General features: G+C 41.3%; 1 protein-coding gene across 1 annotated transcript in view; it reads left to right on the forward strand.

Moving 5' to 3' along the window:
- Positions 1 to 9,603: 9,603 nt before the first annotated feature.
- The window catches only part of LOC124615638, a 134,086-nt gene continuing 121,051 nt past the window's right edge, over positions 9,604 to 22,638 (forward strand). The window contains exon 1 of the mRNA XM_047143648.1: positions 9,604 to 9,660. Within this exon, the coding sequence (XP_046999604.1) occupies positions 9,604 to 9,660 (57 nt within the window). The remainder of the gene's footprint in view (positions 9,661 to 22,638) is intronic.

Raw genomic sequence — 22,638 nt, forward strand, 5'->3', positions numbered from 1 at the left:
GTGGGACGGAGTTTCATGTCCGCTGCACTTAGTCGGTCAATGCAGGGACAGTTAATCCGGGTTGTGGATAACGCTGGAGTTCTCATCCGATGATGTCCTATACGTGTTCGATTGAGCACAGATCAGGTGATAGAGCAAAAAAAAAAATGGTTCAAATGGCTCTGAGCATTATGGGATTTAACATCTGAGGTCATCAGTCCCCTAGAACTTAAAACTACTTAAACCTAACTAACCCAAGGACATCACACACATCCATGCCCGAGGCAGGATTCGAACCTGCGACCGTAGCGGTCGCGCGGTTCCAGACTGTAGTGCCTAGAAACGCACGGCCACCCCGGCCGGCTAAATGTTCAAATGTGTGTGAAATCTTATGGGACTTAACTGCTAAGGTCGTCAGTCCCTAAGCTTACACACTACTTTACCTAAATTATCCTAAGGACAAACACACACACCCATGCCGGAGGGAGGACTCGAACTTCCGTCGGGACCAGCCGCACAGTCCATGACTGCAGCGCCTGAGACCGCTCGGCTAATCCCGCGCTTATTACCAAGACTAACGATTATATGAAGAGCGAAAGAGGCTGAACATAATTGTTTGAGAAGCTCAGTAATATGCTTCTTCCAGTTCAAGTTGTCATCATTGTGAACACCCAAAAATTTGGAGAAATCTACCCTGTTAATTAAGCCCTGTTCAACTGTCGGTATCACTCCATTCGGTGTACAGAACTGGATACAGTGAGTTTCATCAAGCGCCAGACGTAGCTTCTGTAACACACTTTCGGCATCCATGAGTATCAATACGAGCCGGAAGGTCTGTGTCCCATAAAAAATTATCCCTCTGATGGCCAATACGCCCGCAATATAGATAGATGATTTGGCCTGCAGGGCAAAGGTTTGATTTGTGTCGCAAGAGAGGCTGAAGAAGATGTATTCCACCCCTGTCTCAGTTTTACAACCATCCATGTAGATGTTAGCAAACTGTGGCTACTGTAGGGTAAGGAAGTGCTTCAGGAAGTGATTAATGTTCGTTCCGGTCCTGAAATCGGATGGGAAGGACGACAAGGGGGCTGGGCCGAAGAAAGTACCAAACGGCGAACGAAAGCAAGGGAGTTTCGGGTTTTGTAGTGCTGGCAATAAAAGATGTTGCCATTTCTCATAGCTATCATTTACTCAAACAGTTCGGTCCGACCTTCGCCTGAAATGCCTGCGTGAGTCCTCAGAATTGAGCCACCGCCTTAGGGAGCCACAAACGTGAAGGCCGACTAAAGAGAAGATTATCGGACGTAACTTCCGATGTACGATGAGCAGCACTGCAGACGTTTCCACTAACAGCGCACTGATGGACGTTGATTTCATGACTCCAAGAACAGGAAAGAGTGCACTATCATGTAGAACACCGCGTTTATGCACTGACGATTTCGTCGCGTTGCCATAATGTTGCCATAATCGAAGATTCCAATCCCAAAGAAAGCAGGTGTGGACAGATGTGAAAATTACGGAACTATCAGTTTAATAAGTCACAGCTGCAAAATACTAACGCGAATTCTTTACAGACGAATGGAAAAACTGGTAGAAGCTGACCTCGGGGAAGATCAGTTTGGATTCTGTAGAAATGTTGGAACACGTGAGGCAATACTGACCTTAAAACTTATCTTAGAAGAAAGATTCAGGAAAGGCAAACCTACATTGCTAGCATTTGTACACTTAGAGAACGCTTTTGACAATGTTGACTGGAATACTCTCTTTCAAACTCTAAAAGTGGCAAGGGTAAAATACAGGGTGCGAAACGCTATTTACAATTTGTACAGAAACCAGATGGCAGTTACATGAGTCGAGGGGCACGAAAGTGAAGCAGTGGTTGGGAAGCGAGTGAGACAGGGTTGTAGCCTCTCCCCGATGTTATTCAAACTGTATATTGAGCAAGCAGTAAAGGAAACAAAAGAAAAGTTCGGAGTAGGTATTAAAATCCATGGAGAAGAAATAAAAACTTTTTGAGGTTCGCCGATGACATTGCTATTCTGCCAGAGACAGCAAAGGAGATGGAAGAGCAGTTGAACGGAATGGATAGTGTCTTGAAAGGAGGATATAAGATGAACAGCAACAAATGCAAAACGAGGATAATGGAATGTAGTCGAATTAAGTCGGGTGATGCTGAGGGAATTAGATTAGGACATGAGACAAAGTAGTAAAGGAGTTTTGCTATTTGGGGACCAAAATAACTGATGATGGTCGAAGTAGAGAGGATATAAAATGTAGACTGGCAGTGGCAAGGAAAGCGTTTCTGAAGAAGAGAAATTTGTTAACATCGAGTATAGATTTAAGTGTCAGGAAGTCGTATCTGAAAGTATTTGTATGGAATGTATGGAAGTGAAACAAGGACGATAAATAGTTTGGACAGAAGCTTTCAAAATGTGGTGCTACAGAAGAATGCTGAAGATTAGATGGGTAGATCACATAACTAATGAGGAGGTATTGAATAGAATTGGGGAGAAGAGGAGTTTGTGGCACAACTTGACAAGAAGAAGGGACCGGTTGGTAGGACATGTTCTGAGGCATCAAGGGATCACAAATTTAGCATTGGAGGGCAGCGTGGAGGGTAAAAATCGTAGAGATCGTAGAGGGAGACCAAGTGATGAATACACTAAGCAGATTCAGAAGGATGTAGGTTGCAGTAAGTACTGGGAGATGAAGAGGCTTGCACAGGATAGAGTAGCATGGAGAGCTGCATCAAACCAGTCTCAGGAATGAAGACCACTAGAACAACAACAATCAAAGATTGAGCGGATGAAGACCTTATAAAGAGGACTGTCAGAACCGATAGTCCTCTTCACTTTGTATATAGATTTGATCCGCTCAATCTTCGATTGTGGCAACATATTCTACGACACGCCACCAAATTCTAGCGAGCATCTGCAATAAATTCGCAGCGTGTTACGCCTTGTCTGTGAGGTACGCAAAATTATGTGTAAAGGTCAGCTTGTAGTCAAAGCAGACGCCAAACAGTTTATCGTGCGACTGAACAGGATGTTTGCACGAGTCAAGCTGAGTCCAGATGAGAAGTAATTGTGTCGTTTTATTTATTAACACTGCAGATTTTCCGGGTGAAAGTTCATTTCCCAACTCCTATGCCACCTGCTTGTGACTTGCACCGTAAATCCATACTATTTTCACCCAAAATCATTGCGAATGGGCGTTTCTACAAACTTTGGCCGCGTACTGAAGTACTTTGACGCTGTGGCTAAATAGAGTATGCAGGTCGACGACATAGAGGATGTGTAGTAAGGAACTCAGTTTCGCACCCTGTTGAATTCCGCCCTGCGCAGATAGACGATTTTCCTGGTTACAGGAGGAATAAAACCGTCTTCTCACAACGAACAACATTAAAATGCGATTTCTGAATGAGGAAGGTGCTGTGTAATGTTTACTTATACACAGGACGTACACTTGTAAGCCAAATCCTTATGACCACTGCCCACCACGACGTTGGATGCCGCCTGGTGACACTGTGGTCACGTGACGCGGTAACAAATATCTGTAAACGGAGGAGACACGGACGGGAGACCACCCTAGCGAAGATATGTGTTGCAAATGGGGAAATGCATTAAGGGGCTCCTGAAAGGTTCAAAATCATGAAAAGTTCAATTTTTACTTTTTTGCGTTTTCTGAATCTGCAGACTATTACCTTTTAATAGATATATAATTTATTCAATTCCGAAGACTACAACTATTTTTAAATTTTTTTTAAATGTGTTCTACATGGGCGTGACCCACTGTGGCGCTGTTAAACTGCTGTCAAATGGTGTTATTATTAACGTCCGTGTTCATCAGGTACATTTTAGTGATGTGAGATAAAGTATGTGTTGTGGCTAACCTGTTATGGTTCAATATATATCGCTGGTGTGATTGTCGATTGTTTCATGTTTATTTACTCTGTTGTTATCTCGAAAATATTCGTAATTAATTCTGTTTCTTGAGTCTCTGTTTTGTTGAAGTATAATAATGAGTAAAAGTAAAGTTATTAGAAATCCTCTGACGGCTTTTAAGAAAAGGAGAAATGCTGGAAAGCCAAAGGTATGTGTTATTACTGTAAACAATAAAGACGATAACCAAGTGAGTGAACCTAACCTCTCAAGTACACCTGCCCATAGCAGTCAAAGTGGGAAAGAAAATACTTCAAAGAAGAAGCTTGGTTCAATGAGTGAAAACTATGAATGTTTTATGGGCGAATCGGATGTGAATGAAATATTTGATAAGTCGGTTCTCAAAGGAATTTTTTCAAACTGTGTAAGATCTATTCATTGTAGTGAAGTTGGTCTGGAACTCTCCATAATAAAGCACGTAGGACTTGCTAGTGAAATACAACTGAAATGTGATAATTGTTCATACATGACCACCATTTGGAACAGTGTTGCAGTAACTGCACCTGAAGAAAATGGTAGCAAAATCTACGAACACAACAACGAGCGATGCTTGCTTTAGACAAGGAACGCCTTCGGGCTGCAGACAGGGCTGTAAAGAGTCTAGAAATACAAGCAAGAGTAAACAGGAGGAGGAACAAGAGGAAGCTGGAGGAGGAGTTTGCAGAGGATGAAGATAATCCATCCTATGGACCTGGAATGCACTAAAAAGTTAATCCAATCTTTGTCGCTCGATTCCCAAAACTTTTATTTTCTCATACTAATTACATGTTTTCTAAGGATCTTCCAAACATATTTGTTTCAAACTTTCAGTAAATGTTACACAGTACCTTCTGCATAATTTAACACAGCCTTTTTCCAAAAAACTGTATATTTTTGAATATATAAATAAAAAATTGCAAAAAATTGCTGTGAATTTTCATTACAATTGAAAAAAAAATCATCTTTAATAACTGAACTAAAATTTTGTAAAATCCCTGTGTTAAGTTGTAGCCCATATTCCAATAAATAATCTGTAAAAAGTTCAACTTCCTACCTCAAATACTTTGTGAGGAAAGATGTAATTTATAAGCGTTATTTTAACATTGCAAGTATAGGGCGTTCCGGAGCCCCTTAAGCGACTTCGACAAAGGGCAGATAATTATTACGCAGGACCTGTGAACTAGTATCTCGAAAACCGCGAAGCTGGCCGAATATTCATTGTGAAATCAACACTAGGCTTTAAATGTCTGGACGTCTACGACTCTTCACAGAACGTGGGGTTCGCAGGCTTGTCTGCTCTGTGTTTCCGAGCGCACTGTTCATTGTGCATTGTTGGAATTTCGCAGCAGACCATCCCCTAGGTGTTCATATGTTGACAACGATATCGTCGTTTACGATTGCAGTGAACACTGGACTACCGGGATTCGACCGTCGATCAATGGAAATGTGTCGGCTCTTCGGGTGAATCGCATTTTTCTACACTAGGTCGGTTCTCGTCTGCACAAGTGCGGTCATCGAGATCAACGGCGGCTCGAAACGTGAAGCGTGCTACGGAAGCGGGCTGCTGGGAGCAGTATCATGTTATGACAAGACATTCTCCTGAGCTTCCGTGGGACCTGTGGCAGTAAGTGGAGACACGCTGACAGCTGCAAATCACCTGCATCCTCTCATACTTGATGTCTTCCCCGGCGGCGACGTCATCTTTCACCAGTATAATGGTACGTGTCTAGGAGCTAGACCCGGATTACAGTGGTTTGAGGACCATTTTAGTGAACCCATGTTGATGTCTCTGGGACCAAATTCGCCTGATGTAAATCCTGTGGAACCCATCTGGTCGCTATCGAGAACCTACACCGCGTACACAAATCAGCGGCCCATTATTTACGCGAATTACATGACCTGTGCGTAGACATTTAATGCCACGTATCTCTACAAACCTACCAACAAATTGTCGGATCCCTGATACGAAGAATCGGTATTTTATTTATTTATTGTTCCGTGGAACCAAATTAAGGAGAAGCCTCCATGGTCATGTAACGAGTCAATACATGAAATTATAACAAGATATTAGAAACAGATAAAATGAAATATAAAAAAACATTCAGGTGACAGGTCGTAAGTTTAAATAAAGAAAATCAACAATGTAACATTGGCATTTGCTTAATTTTTTAGCTCTTCCAGGAACTCCTCGACAGAATAGAAGGAGTGAGCCATGAGGAAACTCTTCAGTTTAGACTTAAAAGAGCTTGGCCTACTGCTAAGATTTTTGAGTTCTTGTTGTAGCTTATTGAAAATGGATGCAGCAGAATACTGCACTCCTTTCTGCACAAGAGTCAAGGAAGAGCATTCTACATGCAGATTGGATTTCTGCCTAGTATTAACTGCGTGCAAGCTGCTAACTCTTGGGAATAGGCTAATATTGCTATCAACAAACGACATTAAAGAAAATATATACTGTGAGGGCAATGTCAGAATTCCCAGACTATTGAATAGGGGTCGACAAGAGGTTCTCGGATTTACACCACATATAGCTCGAACAGCCCGTTTTTGAGCCAAAAATACCCTTTTTGAATCAGAAGAATTACCGCAACAAATAATACCATACGACATAGGCGTATGAAAATGTAGACTACTTTTCGTGTTGAAGTGTCACTTATTTCAGATACTGTTCTAATGGTAAATAAAGCAGTATTTAGTTTCTGAACAAGATCCTGGACATGGGCTTCCCACAACAGCTTACTATCTATCCGAACGCCTAGGAACTTGAACTGTTCTGTCTCGCTTATAATATGCCCATTCTGTCTGATCAAAATATCGGTTCTTGTTGAATTGTGAGTTAGAAACTGTAAAAACTGAGTCTTACTGTGATTTAGCATCAAATTACTTTCCACAAGCCACGAACTTATTTCATGAACTACATTATTTGATACTGTTTCAATATTGCACACAAGATCCTTCACTACCAAGCTGGTGTCATCAGTAAACAGAAATATTTTTGAATCACCTGTAATACTAGAAGGCTTATCATTTATATAAGTAAGAAACAGCAGTGGCCCCAGCACTGACCCTTGGGGAATGCCCCACTTAACAGTGCCCCATTGGCACCTTCTGCTTTCTGTTCTTAAAGTAAGAGGCGAACCAATTGTAAGCTACTCCCCTTACTCCATAATGGTCCAACTTCCACAGTAATATTTTGTGGTCAACACAGTCAAAAGCCTTCGTTAAATCAAAGAAAACACCTAGCGTTCGCAACCTTTTATTTAATCCGTCCAAAACCTCACAGAGAAAAAAGAATATAGCGTTTTCAGTTGTTAAACCATTTCTAAAACCAAACTGAACATTTGAAAGCAAATTATGTGAATTTAAATGCTCCAGTAACCTTGTATATACAACCTTCTCGATAACTTTAGCAAACACCGATGGCATAGAAATAGGTCTAAAATTGTCAACATTATCAATGTCTCCTTTTTTATAAAGTGGCTACACAACAGAGTACTTTAATCGGTCAGGAAACCGACCACTCCTAACGGAAAAGTTACAGATATGGCTAAGTACTGGGCTAACATACACAGAACAATACTTCAGTATTCTGCTAGATACCCCATCATATCCATGAGAGTTCTTGGTATTTAGTGATTTAATTATCAACTCAATCTCCCTCTTGTCAGTATCATGGAGGAGCATTTCAGGTAACAGTCTCGAATCACTTTTTTTCTAAGAGTGTTATATGGTTCCCTGTTGGGACTAGGTTGTATTTCGTTCTAAAGACGGTCAAACAAGCTATCAAGCAGGTGGTCATAACGTTCTGGCTCATCAGTGTAGATGGCATTTCCCTAGTTTGTGCAGTTGCACTGAAAAGTAAGCGATTTGATTATGCAAGCAGCTATTATTTTTCATGTAAATTTGATGATTGTGGCGCGCCGCCCTCCTGGAGTTGTAGTTTTAATTTTCCTCCAGCGCAGGAGTGATCTTATGCTCAGATACGTGTTGTATCGAAATCACGCTGTGTAATGTTACAAAGTAATTTTTTAAAATTATTTTGTGAATATTAGTGTAATGTAATAAAATATGAGCCATGACTTATACAAAAAAGAAACACACATTAATGCAATGCCTCAGCATAAAAGAGAAATAACTAATGTAGGAATATTATTAACAGTGTAATATGTTGTTTAATTTAGCCCAACGTGCATAAGCACTCAGTAAACTAGCTCAGTTCTCAGGGTTGTTACGTAATCGTCTATAATTAATTGTGCTTTTCTTATGTGTCCAACACTAGGCTCGTGAGAAGTCGTGTGCTTATTGCACCAGGGAATATTTGCTAAGTCTATTCGATGTACACTATGTAGCACGTAGCTTAATGTCGTGGTTTCGTCTCGATTCCCCAATATAAGATAACAAGAGTAGCATCTACAAATGAAATCCTATAACGGAACTGGAATCCTGTGACCAGACCTTTTCGGCTTGGGATGTTATCTCGTGATATAAAGAAAATCTGATTGTAAAATTGTTAAATTATTAGTAGCTGCCTCCGGTCTCGTGGGATCTGAAATAAAGTTAATTGTCCTAACCGACGGCACGATTCGTAGATGAGCTAAAAGAAAAATGTTAAATATTTTTCTAAGATGGCGCCTAACAATGAAAATTCTTTGTTGAGGCCCATATCTACTTAAGGCAGTCTAGTTACCAGACTAACAATAGATTGACCGCATACACAAAATTCTTTTGACAAAATAACCATTATGTTTTTCGGGTTTTAAGTACAACTTACATTATCAGCTGGTACAGCAAGATGAGCTTTACACAAGTACGTCCTATTAGGTCCGAATCCAAGCAAGTAAGATAAGCGGATGACAAAGAAAAGATAGTTCATGCATAGAAGCGCAAGAGTCCATGGAATAACATGTCCATTGTAATTCTATCTCTTCGTCTTTGGCGTACTTGTCGATTATTTATAAAATTTATCGTAATATTTAGTTTACATTTTTTTTAACCCAAGTCCACACAGGAGAAACAGTACAGCTGATATGTATCTGATTTCATGGCCTAACCGTACACCATGCGGCACAAATAGTGGACTTTCTCACGATCTTGATTCATGAAGCTCATAATATCTGAGCTATAAATAGCCTGCGGTCGGAATGTTTACATCTCAGAACTCTGTTCGTAGGAAACAGATATTTGTTTCATATGATTTAGATGTTACAACAGAAATATAAATAACGAAACATAGTTACCCTCTAAACCGATAAAAGACGACCATAAGTACACCAGGCAGGTGCTTGAAGGACTTCATAAAACTGCAGCAAATGTGATATTCGACGAGCAGTACGCACAATTCAGGAGGACAGTGTGAACGTGTCGGCATACTCGTCTCCTCGAGCCATTGGTAATGGCTACTCGATGCACTATTCAGAAACGAAAATTGTTTCTTATAATTCAAACTTTTGGGCATATTTAACTTTTGGGCATATGTGTTCGAGGAGTCAGTCGACTTACGGCTTTCTGGGAAATTCATTAGAAGGGACGGTGGTTTCCGGTTGGATGCAGCATGGAGTCATTTCATGGGAAACGTCGTGGTATGCGTAACCAATGTTGGTCGCAGAGTTAACCAAACGAATAAGACTTATCTGATACTGATAAGTGAAATCAGTGCGCGCCTGAGATTTGTAATGTATACACACGCAGTGTGCATATCAGTAAAATGGCGGCTGAGTGCAGATTCACAGTTACATCGCTGCTTAACACAGCAGTAGTCCTGGTGAGATAGTGGACACGTCAGAGGATAAGCTCAAAGTAACGACGCAAGTTACCGAACACAGCGTGATGTGATCTTGTAGATAAGAGGAAGAGCTGAATCGTTAGTAATGAGTGATTAACTCCAAGAACTGTTAATGATTGACGTCTGCTCGTCAGGAAAATAGATACTTTTACGTGCGATGGTAGTATCAATGACGTAATCAGCTGCCGCATTAACGTAAATTCTTATGTAGCATTGTCGTATTACTGACGTTGGTTACTGTTTGAAGATTATATCAAGACAATTATGCGCGATCTACTTAACTCCTAACTGCAGTCATATCGAGTTCTCATGGATGTAAATTCGTGAACTGAGTAATCTATTATATCTTTCAATTCTTTGTCTGTTTTAATGACGCAGGTACTGGATTCCTCTTCAGGTTTTGTAATTGTTGCTTAGAATGTTGGCGATAAACAAATTAAATTAAAAAAATGCGTAATATGTTTCTCAATTCTAAAGATAAAGACGTGACGCTAGATAAGTATGACAAAATAAATATGTTGGCCACCTATGGTGCCAGCATAAAGTCTGTAGCACACAAGTGTCGCCTACGTACGCAATAACTGTGGCACAAGTCGTGTCAAAATCAGTACTAGGTACGCGCTGTCCACCTTTAGCTGAGGAAGATTCCTTTTAAAGAATGACTCGTTTCGTTTTGTTACTGCGTCAAATAAGTTACATTTCGTAACAAGTAGCGGATACAGAAAAACCTCAATGAGGAGGCGCTACATATATCTTCAGCTACCTTTAGCTATACAGTAATAAAAAGTAATCAAGTCACATGCAAATTTTAAGAAAGTTTTATTTAAAGTAATTATACATATGTACAAGACAATGCCATCTTATGATGCAAAAAAGTTTATAATTGTGGTTCTCTTCCTTAAATGATGAATCCTATAAGCCTATTCTTGCTGGCAAATTGGTGAATTATATCGTCAATAGGATAATCGATGTCAGGGTGAGTGTTCGACGAAGCTAAGCCATTAAGTCGACCCGACGCGGTCGCGAGTGCTACATAGGAAAGTACAACTCGATAACTCGATTCAGTCGAGTCGACTGACGAAAGAAACAAACGATTAGCGTGCTGGCTGACTGGTGGGGCCACCCCGGGTGGAGCAGGGTGGAGGGGGGGGGGGAGTGGTTTGGGCGTTCCCCGCGTCCCACATATGTAGCCGCCACTGATCGTAACAACAAGACATGTAATTCAACTGATGTTTTAAAAGTGCAGCTTACTCTATGACAGAAAAGAATCTGTCGCACAGGGTGCTAGTCCAGTATCCATGCAAATTATGTTTATGAAATACTGATAGACCTTCTATATGGTACTAATGATAAAACATACGAAACTAAAACTTAAATTTATACGTGCTGTATGGAAGTTAATCAGGTCAGTCACCATATTAAAATTTTATTAAATAACTTTTTTCGGCTTTTGTCACTTTTTACTAATATTTATCCACACATTCATACTCTGTAGACCAAATACTAGCATTTGATTTCAATATTTTCAACATCGAATATTTTGTTTTGATAATATTTTGATGAAATTTGCTTTTTTATGCAATTTCAGTAAATTTTTTACACAAATTTATTAGCATAATGCGTTTCGGTAGCAATTTGCCATCATCAGGTGCTTTACCATCATCAGGTGCCTTACAGTTTTGAAGCACCTGCTGATGACCATACGCTGCCGAAACGTTCCTGCAATAAATTTTAGTAAAAAATTACTCAAATAGAAGAAACTGTTTCATAACAAAAGCAAGTTTCATCAGAATATCATCAAGAGCAAGAAATGGGACGTTCAAGATACAGAAACCAAATGATACAATTTCGTATAGGAAATAAGAATGTATAATCTCATTTTGTCTAAGTTACATGTATTAAAAGTATTCCACATACAATGTTTATAGGTTATTTAATGTTAGTTAATTTGAGGTCTTTGTGAAAAACAGATGCCTGAAGCAAGGTGTACTGACAAGAGAATCGAAGGTAACAAGCGTATCATGCAAATAGCAATTGACAGAGCAAATAGTATAAATAATAATGATTGTTATTGAAAAAATAAGGAATTTAAAGAAATTTTTGTTAGAAGTAGGATGTGAGTGTTATGCTACTTAGAAACAGCTTTTAAAAGGCAAATACTGACAGACAAAAGGATTTCAGGCAGCAGAAACTGATCAGATACAAAATGCTCAGACGTCTATTTGGCCGGGACAGTTCCGATTTTTTTAGTCTATACCTCTTGTCCCCATACAGTTCTGCCAGGATGCGTAAATGATCTGGTTTTTAGAAATCAAATATAATTTTGGCTTATATGAGCCTTCAGCAAGTAACTTTATATTTCTAACAAGAATCTATACTTCAATTACATATCGTATTCCTAATCTTAGATACCATGATGTGCTTTATAATGAAATGGGTTCATACATCCTGCTTGATGACGCTTTCAAGTTCAAGATCTTCAATAATACTTGCGCTGAAGTTGGTATTACTGAGCTGGATTTTCTTAGCGGTAGCCCAGATGCTTTCGTGTGTATTTCGTTTTTATGAATAGTTAGGACTCCTTATGGGGCAGTAATAAAGGTAGAAGGATGGCATTTTACTATTTTAGTGGTTGGAGAAACAGTTCATGACATAAGAATGAATGTGGCAGAAGAACGAATAACCAGATTCTCACCAAACGTTATAAGAAGTGCTTTAGGCGTATCTGAATTTGATTTGATAAAAACATTACAAGTTCATTGAAAGAGTGTGTGAATTTTATGATAGTAGTGTACAATACATTGAACAGTGGGCCGATCTTTTAACGCATTTTCAGACTACATATGGGTTCTTTTGCACTGTGTCCCTGTACAGGATGAGATACAAAAAAGCTACGAGTCTTTCAAAAACTTATTACCAAACTGCAGAGTTAATGCCTTGTTCATGGAGCACGTAGTATGTAGCAGTTTGTCATACCTCAGCAAAGAGAGAAATGGAGTGTAGAAGAAACTTTTTTTGCGTTATGTATTCCTGGTAAAAATGCAGCAGTCGAGCGTGTATTTTCTTTTGTACATAAAAGTAAGGGACATCAAAACTCAAATGAAAGTAAAGATTTCGAACGTATTAATGGTACTGAATTATAATTTGAAATACAGATCTTCGGAATTTCATGACTTCTTAAAAACGAAGCAAACATCTCCTGAATCTAATTCATTCACCGGAGAACTATGGTGTTTTGAATAACTCTATTATCATCTGGTGCCATATCGTTGTAAGATTTAATAATGTATAACAGTTACAGAGTATTCTTGCATTCCGAGCAGAGAGCGATAATAGAGGAGGTCCCAGCTTCAACTTCCAGAAATACGGTCACCCTATCAGATATCGATCGAGTGCTTACCACAGACACTGAATGTTGAGAAAGATGGACTAATGAGATTTATATTACAAACACTCTGATCTGATGTTTGGCGGGATATGTCAGGCAGCATGGTATCTCCAAAGTTAGGGAACAGAGTTCCTTAACGTTTTATGATTTTCAATTTTCTCCAACACAGTATGTTAGAGGAGTCGTGTACACCCTCTATAATTGTTTGCTAATTGCTATTTCACGGAATGGTGAATGAAGGAAGGGAGCGAAGGAGGGAGGGGGGGGGGGGGGCAGTGATAGGAAGCAAGCAGAACGGTGCAGAGGAGAAGGCGAAGAGGATTGCATGTCTGCTGTTCTGTGGCTCTCTGACAGGGAAGACCAGTCAGCTTCCGAAGGCAACGTTAGATAAGTCATCAGGGCATTAGCAAAAATAAGCAGAGTCATGAAGACAGTGAATTATGATGGAGGGCATAGAGCGCCTGCCGTATATAGAACACCTGAGTGTAGACATTCATGTTAATCTGAACACCGCTTACGTTCAAAGTCAGCGTGGAGTAACCATATACAGACGGCAGATGGCAGCACTGGCAATGGAGGGCATATAAAATGTATCGGCGGGGCGCGGAAAACATTGCAATCTTTGTCGTGATGCTAATAGAGGACGATGTTTCTGACGTGCAAGGGCCCATGATCGTTGGCTTTTGTGCCAGGAGTGGAAGCACTTCCTTCATGGCTAAGTCTGTACACTGTTGCGTGACGCCGTGGACAACATACACACACCGTGCATGGCAAAATGGCGCCGTCCAAAACCGGTGCCGATGTAACTGTGTTTCACCAGTGGCCCTAAATGGCAGGCTTGAAAGACAGCTGCCGAGATGTGTACGAGCTAACAACCGTTGAGCACCTGACTGCCCAGATTAACCAAAGGTCTACCATCAGTGTCTCCTCAACGACCATTCAGCGGACGTTGCAGCGTGTGGGTCCTCGCGGAAGGCGTCTGTTTCATACATCCACGTTGACTGTTTTTCGCCGGCGACTAAGCCTGGAATTTGCACGCCAGTACGACAACTGGACGTCCACTGACTGATGACAGGTGGCCTTTCCAAATGAATCACGTTTTATGCTCCATCGGACAGATAGTTGTTGGTGGGTACGGCGTGAAACATGTGATATCAAATACCCTGCAGCATTCACGGAGAAGGTCGAGTACGGAGGAGTGAGCATTTTAGTTCAAATGGTTCAAACGGCTCTGAGCACTATGGGACTTAACATCTGAGGTCATCAGACCCCTAGAACTTAGAACTACTTAAACCTAACTAACCAAAGGACATCACACACATCCATGCCCGAGGCAGGATTCGAACCTGCGACCGTAGCAGTCGCGCGGTTCCAGACTGAAGCGCCTAGAACCGCTCGGACACACGGGCCGGCTAATGCATTTAATCTAAGTATAATGTTGAGCAGAAAATGAGGCCAATGTTTGATACAATACGAAGGTGTTTGCAACTACAGTATCCCCAGAATTTAGCTGAAAAAAAACGTGCTCAAAAACTCGGAGAAATTCTACCAGTTGGCTTGACTGGAAGTTCAACAACACTACCATCATAACACCTAACTTCTTCTTGGCACACTGGACTCGCATTCGGGAGGACGACGGTTCTATCCCGCGTCTGGCCATCCCGATTTAGGTTTTTAGTGATTTCCCTAAATCGCTGCAGGCAAATGCCGCGATGGTTCCTTTGAAAGGGCACGGCCGACTTCCTTCCGCGTCCTTCGCTAATCCGATGAGACCGATGACCTCGCTGTCTGGTCTCCTCCCCCAAACAACCCAACTCTTCTTGGCATTTGTAAACAGATCATATCACAATAGTAGATGTCCTATCGAGCAAAATATACCGGAGATCCATAGGCCTGAAATGCACCAATGTGCAGCTACGACCATAAAACGGCATTCAGTCAGCGTCGAATGCACATAAGTGAATACCCGTGATGAAATGACAGCAAAAGTATTTCTGATTGCGACAGTTTTTTTGCGTCAAGCATCTTCCAGTGCATGCGCCAGTCCTTTCTTCTCCGGTGTCAACTTTGCATGGATGACAGAAGAGGAATTTCGAACATTTACTGTAAAAATTAGTTCCTGTTTTCTTTTTCTTCAGTATCTTAGGTAACAGCTGATGGTCTTGTTATTCTAAAAGTTCATTCAAAGCCCTTTCATTATCAAAGATTGAAATATGTGCCTTTTATATTTCGTTATTGAATCTATTGAATCAAACAATCCTGTTAGTCGGTTGTCTTACTACAGCGCTCTTTCTTTATTTATCTTATTAGCTTAACAACATTGATATCATATGTACTTCCTGCGTAAAAGGTTCACTAATAAAGTTTAGCCAGTAAACATTAAACCACACTCTAATATAATGAAAGCAGCTGTAGGCAGGAATTGCAAAATATCTTCGCTTTGACTTTTCAGCGTAGATAATAACATTGAGATAATGTGAACAGTGAGTGCTCTCTAGCAGAACAGATATTAACAAGGACATTTGCGTTACATGCACGTGCTTTTACGCACTCGTTAATTTTCAAACAGTGCTCATTCGATGTCCCCGATCACGATCGAAGTTCATCACCTTAATTTTCTTTCCGAACCGTATAGAAACAGATTAGTCTCAGAGCGAAGAACTACTATTGTTTGTGGCTTTAGAATACCAGTCTGTTTCATTCAACTTGCGTTGATTAAATTCGCATTAACATCTCAGTGGCTATAAGTGTTCTCTTGATTACATACAGTACGTAATAACACAAGTTTTTACTCAAGTGATTACCACTGCATTATACGGGACTGTTGCAATGTTCACTTGGCATCTATGAATTCGTGTTAATAATGAAAAGTGTCAAAGTGCTTATCCCGAGCGAGTAATAGTGCTGTTTTAAGTGAGTCTAATTTTCGAGATAATTGAGTTCAGGAACAATGAGTGGCACAATGGAACCGTGCAAATGAGTTCCATCTGTTTTACAGTGTCCATGCAGTATTACGCCAGCTTCCTACGCTCGACACTAATAACAGCAGCGAGCGTTTACTTTAATTGTCTGTTCAATTATTTTAAAACGTAATAAAATGATCAATGTGTAATTTCACATAGCTGGTCTCTAGTACAAAACTGCGTAAGCTTTTTTATTTTTTCAAAATAAAAACTTGGGATTTTGCAAAGACATTTTGGAATTATGTCACGCTGTGCGTGTGTAGAATCTGCAAATTAACGATGAAAATAATAACTATACTATCGAAGTATCCCAGTCAGTGGAAAAATGAGGGCTGGCTTATGGCATATTTATTCATGTGGCTCTTTAACAAATGAGTCGGTCGTGACAACAGGACCTTAGTAACCCTTTCATAGATACAATATAGTTGTTTATGAAGGAAAATGTGATTGATGCGAATGGCTGTAATATGTAAGTTTTGTTACTCGAGCTGAATAAAAACATTAAACATTCTGTCATTGGCTGGCAGTGAATCTCGTATTTACTTATATACTGGAAGTAAGTGTCATTCGCCTGATCACAAGGCTTTAACATCTGACACACATCTCCCCAATTTGTCAAACTCCACACATATGCTCACTCTATGCCGCACAACTAAAGTTACTGAAAGAGACTGTAAGTGACTGACAAATACTGAAGGGAAAGTACTTTCGAAGCTACAACAAATTTCAGATGCCAAGTTACAGTCCTGCTTCTTCCAAGAGAAACAGAGTAAGTGATACATTCAATGTCGGTTGTAGTTCAACATTGATATACCTTGATACGCCAATATATGGGTCGTATAATTTTGTATTTATGTCAGCAAAAAATCAAAATGGCTCTGAGCACTATGCGACTTAACAGCTGAGGTCATCACTCCCCTATACCCCCGCCGGCGAAACATTGCACTTGACAGTTCGCTTTTTGTCTAGTGAGGTTGGCTATACTGTAATAGCGATGTTGCAACAGCAGCCTCTATACACACAGCAGACGATACAGTTTTCCGTCCCGTTTCGTAAATACAAGCGATTGAGCAATTACAGTGTATACAAAAACTCGTTTTTAGTTGTACTACAATGACAGGAAGTAAACAACCGTATAATAATGCATGTAAAAGCATAACAATGCGCACCCTTTCGATAACGGAGCAAAGAAATATAAAAAACAAGCATCTGACGACTGGTACTTTAAAATCAATAATGTACGTAGTTTACAAAATAAATAATAACCGAGATTGCCGTAAATAACCAATATTAGTAATTTTTCACTCACCAATTTACAGCGATAATGGCGCAATTCCATCCAGCTCGCCATCGTCACTGTTGTCCGACTCATCGCCAAAACCGTCTTCATCGTCGTCATCAGCAGGACAAATCATTAATTGTTCATGGGCACTGATAATGCCTTCTATTGTCTGTGCTGCTCGTATAAGCTTCTCGACGTGCTCTACCTTCTTTCTCCATGAGGTTGCATCCACAGTCACAAGAGCTTCACGCAACAGCTTTTCCACCTCTGTCATTGTAAAGGACTTGTTGTTTTTCCTTACATACGTTTTTACATCACTCCATATTAACTCAATAGGGTTGAAATGGCAGTGATATGGTGGCAGCCTTATTATACACTCCTGGAAATGGAAAAAAGAACACATTGACACCGGTGTGTCAGACCCACCATACTTGCTCCGGACACCGCGAGAGGGCTGTACAAGCAATGATCACACGCACGGCACAGCGGACACACCAGGAACCGCGGTGTTGGCCGTCGAATGGCGCTAGCTGCGCAGCATTTGTGCACCGCCGCCGTCAGTGTCAGCCAGTTTGCCGTGGCATACGGAGCTCCATCGCAGTCTTTAACACTGGTAGCATGCCGCGACAGCGTGGACGTGAACCGTATGTGCAGTTGACGGACTTTGAGCGAGGGCGTATAGTGGGCATGCGGGAGGCGGGGTGGACGTACCGCCGAATTGCTCAACACGTGGGGCGTGAGGTCTCCACAGTACATCGATGTTGTCGCCAGTGGTCGGCGGAAGGTGCACGTGCCCGTCGACCTGGGACCGGACCGCAGCGACGCACGGATGCACGCCAAGACCGTAGGATCCTACGCAGTGCCGTAGGGGACCGCACCGCCACTTCCCAGCAAATTAGGGACACTGTTGCTCCTGGGGTATCGGCGAGGACCATTCGCAACCGTCTCCATGAAGCTGGGCTGCGGTCCCGCACACCGTTAGGCCGTCTTCCGCTCACGCCCCAACATCGTGCAGCCCGCCTCCAGTGGTGTCGCGACAGGCGTGAATGGAGCGACGAATGGAGACGTGTCGTCTTCAGCGATGAGAGTCGCTTCTGCCTTGGTGCCAATGATGGTTGTATGCGTGTTTGGCGCAGTGCAGGTGAGCGCCACAATCAGGACTGCATACGACCGAGGCACACAGGGCCAACACCTGGCATCATGGTGTGGGGAGCGATCTCCTACACTGGCCGTACACCACTGGTGATCGTCGAGGGGACACTGAATAGTGCACGGTACATCCAAACCGTCATCGAACCCATCGTTCTACCATTCCTAGACCGGCAAGGGAACTTGCTGTTCCAACAGGACAATGCACGTCCGCATGTATCCCGTGCCACCCAACGTGCTCTAGAAGGTGTAAGTCAACTACCCTGGCCTGCAAGATCTCCGGATCTGTCCCCCATTGAGCATGTTTGGGACTGGATGAAGCGTTGTCTCACGCGGTCTGCACGTCCAGCACGAACGCTGGTCCAACTGAGGCGCCAGGTGGAAATGGCATGGCAAGCCGTTCCACAGGACTACATCCAGCATCTCTACGATCGTCTCCATGGGAGAATAGCAGCCTGCATTGCTGTGAAAGGTGGATATACACTGTACTAGTGCCGACATTGTGCATGCTCTGTTGCCTGTGTCTATGTGCCTGTGGTTCTGTCAGTGTGATCATGAGATGTATCTGACCCCAGGAATGTGTCAATAAAGTTTCCCCTTCCTGGGACAATGAATTCACGGTGTTCTTATTTCAATTTCCAGGAGTGTAGTAGGACCCTGCTCCTTGGCAATTTCGTCTACTACATATGTGGGTGTCGTAGGCTTATTTTCTTTAACAAGAGAATATAACAGAACCTTTTCCATACTCATATCCGCTGCAATATTTCGAGCCTGTAACCACTGCACCATAACTTCTTTCCGATCATTTGTGGTCGGGGCTTTTTTCTGTATCACCGAATGATATGGAGCATTGTCCATTACAATTGTTGTAGGGACAGGAAATTGTTTTAAAAGCTGCCTGAACCACTCAACAAATCTTGTGTGGTCCATATCTTCGTGGTAATCACCAGTCTTTTTTGATCTAAAAACTAAAAGTGCGTCAGGGACAAAACCACTGGAGGAGCCTGCATGGACCACAATTAATCTAGCTCCTCTTCCCGTTGGCTGATGGCCGCTACTGCTGGGTGTGTTATCCGTCCAACATTTACTGACAGCTTCCCCGGCATTAACCCACGTTTCGTATAGCCAAATTATGGAATAAATGTCTCTGCCCACAATTTTGTGCAAGAAAATGCTACGAGCGGTAACAATTTTTCAGCACAATTTTTAGAGATGTTTTACCACCCCTGAAGAGTTCACTTTCTTTTAAAGAGATTAATAAATTGGCTACAGTAGGATACTCTTTTCTGCTGTAGTAAGCATAAACATGCCTACGAACTGCATCAGTCTGGAAAGAATCTAAATCTGTGATAGGACTAGGCCGCTTTTTCTTCTTTCCCGGGGTTGATAAAAATGTAGTATTTGATCCAGGCAGCTCGGAATCATTCATCATCATCAGTTATCTGCTATATTAGCAGGTCCATTGCCTCTCCATTTTCTGCGATCCATTGCTTCCTTCTTAAGGCTGCTGTATGTTGTACCGTCCATCAAGTCATCCAGTATCTGGAATCTCTTCCTTCCTCGCTTCCTTTTCCCTTCTACATAACCTTCTAAAACTGTTTTTATCAGTCCGTCATTCTTTCTTAATATATGCCCAATCCAATTTCTTTTTCTTCTCTTTATTACATCTAGTAACTGCCTTTTCTCTCCCACTCTTCTCAGTACCTCTTCATTTTTTACTCTGTCCATTCCTTCCATCTTCCGCCATGTCCAGATCTCAAAAGCCTCCAGCCTATCTCTGTCTTTTTTCCTCATAGTCCATGTTTCAGCGCCATATAGAAGAACACTCCATACAAGACATTTTATGAGTCTCTTTCTGAGTTCTCTGTCCATACCGCTGCAGAAGATTCTCCTTTTCTTATAAAACGCCTCTTTTGCCATTGCTATCCTTGTTTTAATTTCTGTGGTGCACTTCCAGTCGGTGTCTATCCTGCTTCCAAGATACTTAAAATTTTGCACCTGTTCTAGTTTTTCTCCAATCAGCACAATTTATAGTTCCTTATTTCCTCCTATTGCCAATACTTTTGTTTTATTTGTGTTAATTTTCATTCCATATTTTTTTCCGTTAGTTGCAATGATGTCCACCAAATCCTGTAATTCTTTTTCCCCTGTGGCTAGAAGGACCATGTCATCAGCAAATCTCAAGCACCCTACTCTTCTTCCTCCAATTTCTACTCCTTTGTCATCTAATGAGCATTGGTCAATCATATTTTCCAAGTACAGGTTGAAAAGAGTAGGTGATAAACAGCATCCTTGTCTTACTCCTTTCCCTAGTCTGATCCAGTTTGTACTTTCTCCTCTCACTTTAACTGAAACTTTTTGATTAAGGTACAATGAGTTTATAAGTCTCCTGGTTTTCCAGTCCACTCTCTTTTCCCTCATAATAGTCGCCAGCTTGTCCCAAACCACATTGTCAAATGCCTTTTCTAAATCGATGAAGCACATATATAGGTCTCCTCCTTTTTCAATAAACCTTTCTCCTAAGATTCGTAGGAGCCCTATTGCATCTCTGGTGCCCGTATTCCGTCTAAAGCCAAACTGCTCCTCGCCGAGATTCTCCTCTATTACTTTTTCAAGTCTTTTATTAATTATTCTTAACATTACTTTGGCTGCATGTGAAATGAGGCTGATTGTCCTGTGCTCGCTGCATTTCTTGGTTCCTTGTTTTTTCGGCAATGGAATCATTACTGTTGTCAAAAAGTCCTCAGGCCATTCACCACTGTCATATATTTTATTACATAACCTCAATATTTCTCTTATTCCATTGTGGTTCAAGCATTTTAGTATTTCTCCCGGTATTGTATCTGTACCTACTGCTTTGCCATTTTTCATTGCAGCAATAGCAGACTTTACTTCTTCCATTATGATGGTCGGTCCTTTCTCTTCATCACTTACACTGTTGTGTGATTCAAGTTCCAGAGTTTCTGGTTTGCTATTTGTGTTATATAGCTCTTTCATATATTCTTCCCATCTCTGGAGGACATCGTCACGATCTTTATACACTACCTCTTCGTCTTTACTCAAAATTTCCATAGTAGCACTTCCTGCTCTGTTTTGTTCCCATGTCATAGTCTTTACTCTGTTGTATAGTAAGTCGTATCTTCCTTTCCTGTCCAGTTCTTCAATTTCATCACATTCCTCTTTTAGCCATTTTTTCCTAGCCTGCTCTGTTTCTCTTCGCAGTTCGTTATTTAACCTTCGGTATATCTTTCTTGCATCTTCAGTGTTCTTGTTTTTCAATTTTCTTCTCTCCTCCATATTGGAAATCATTTCTTGTGTGACCCATGGTTTTTTTTGACCTTTTCCCTTTTACATATCCTATATTTTGCTGTCCTGCTTTAATGATTCCTTCTTTCAGCATATTCCAGTACTCGTTGGCATTATCAGGTGCTTCTTTGTCTCGTAATGTGTTTAGAAAGTCCCGAGACAGCATTTCTGTAATTTGTTCTCTGTTGGACCTTATCTTCTCTAGATCCCATTTCTTCACCATTGTCGCCTTTTTCAGTTTTTTCATTCTTATTTCTATTTCTGCCATAAGTAAGTTGTGGTCACTATTAATATCTGCACCTGGTAATGTGTGCACCTTCTTGATTCCATTCCTGTATCTTTCTTCTACCAGTATAAAATCGATTTGGTTTCTATATTTATCCCCTGGTGATTTCCAAGTGTAGAGCCTCCTCTTATGGTTCTTGAACCATGTGTTTGCCACTATCAGCTGCCTTTCCCTGAAGAAGTCAATTAACCATTCACCTCTGTCATTTCTCTTTCCGGAATCATTACGGCTCACTTTAGTATCTTCCAAGTTTTGTAGTAATACTCCCTTACTTACTACGGTTCTTGCACTAATACCGAGAGTTTTCGACGTACGCTCCACCACTTTGTCGGCAGGAATTGATGGCTGTCCATGAATCCTTACGTAGTTTTTCTCTTGCTCGTAAAACTCACGAGTTCTGCGTAGCAACTCCAGTGCCTGGATGTTTAGCGGCACCCCTCGACGCAAAGGATTGTCACCAGGTGAACGAAGTCTTTTCGGTGGCATTTTCCAAGTATGTAAACTCACAACGTAACAAAAGTCACAACGATATAGCACACAGTACAACGAAAACACGCGGTAAACAACATACAATTCACGTTGT

The sequence above is a fragment of the Schistocerca americana genome, chromosome 5, assembly GCF_021461395.2.
Source record: "Schistocerca americana isolate TAMUIC-IGC-003095 chromosome 5, iqSchAmer2.1, whole genome shotgun sequence".
Taxonomy (NCBI): domain Eukaryota; kingdom Metazoa; phylum Arthropoda; class Insecta; order Orthoptera; family Acrididae; genus Schistocerca; species Schistocerca americana.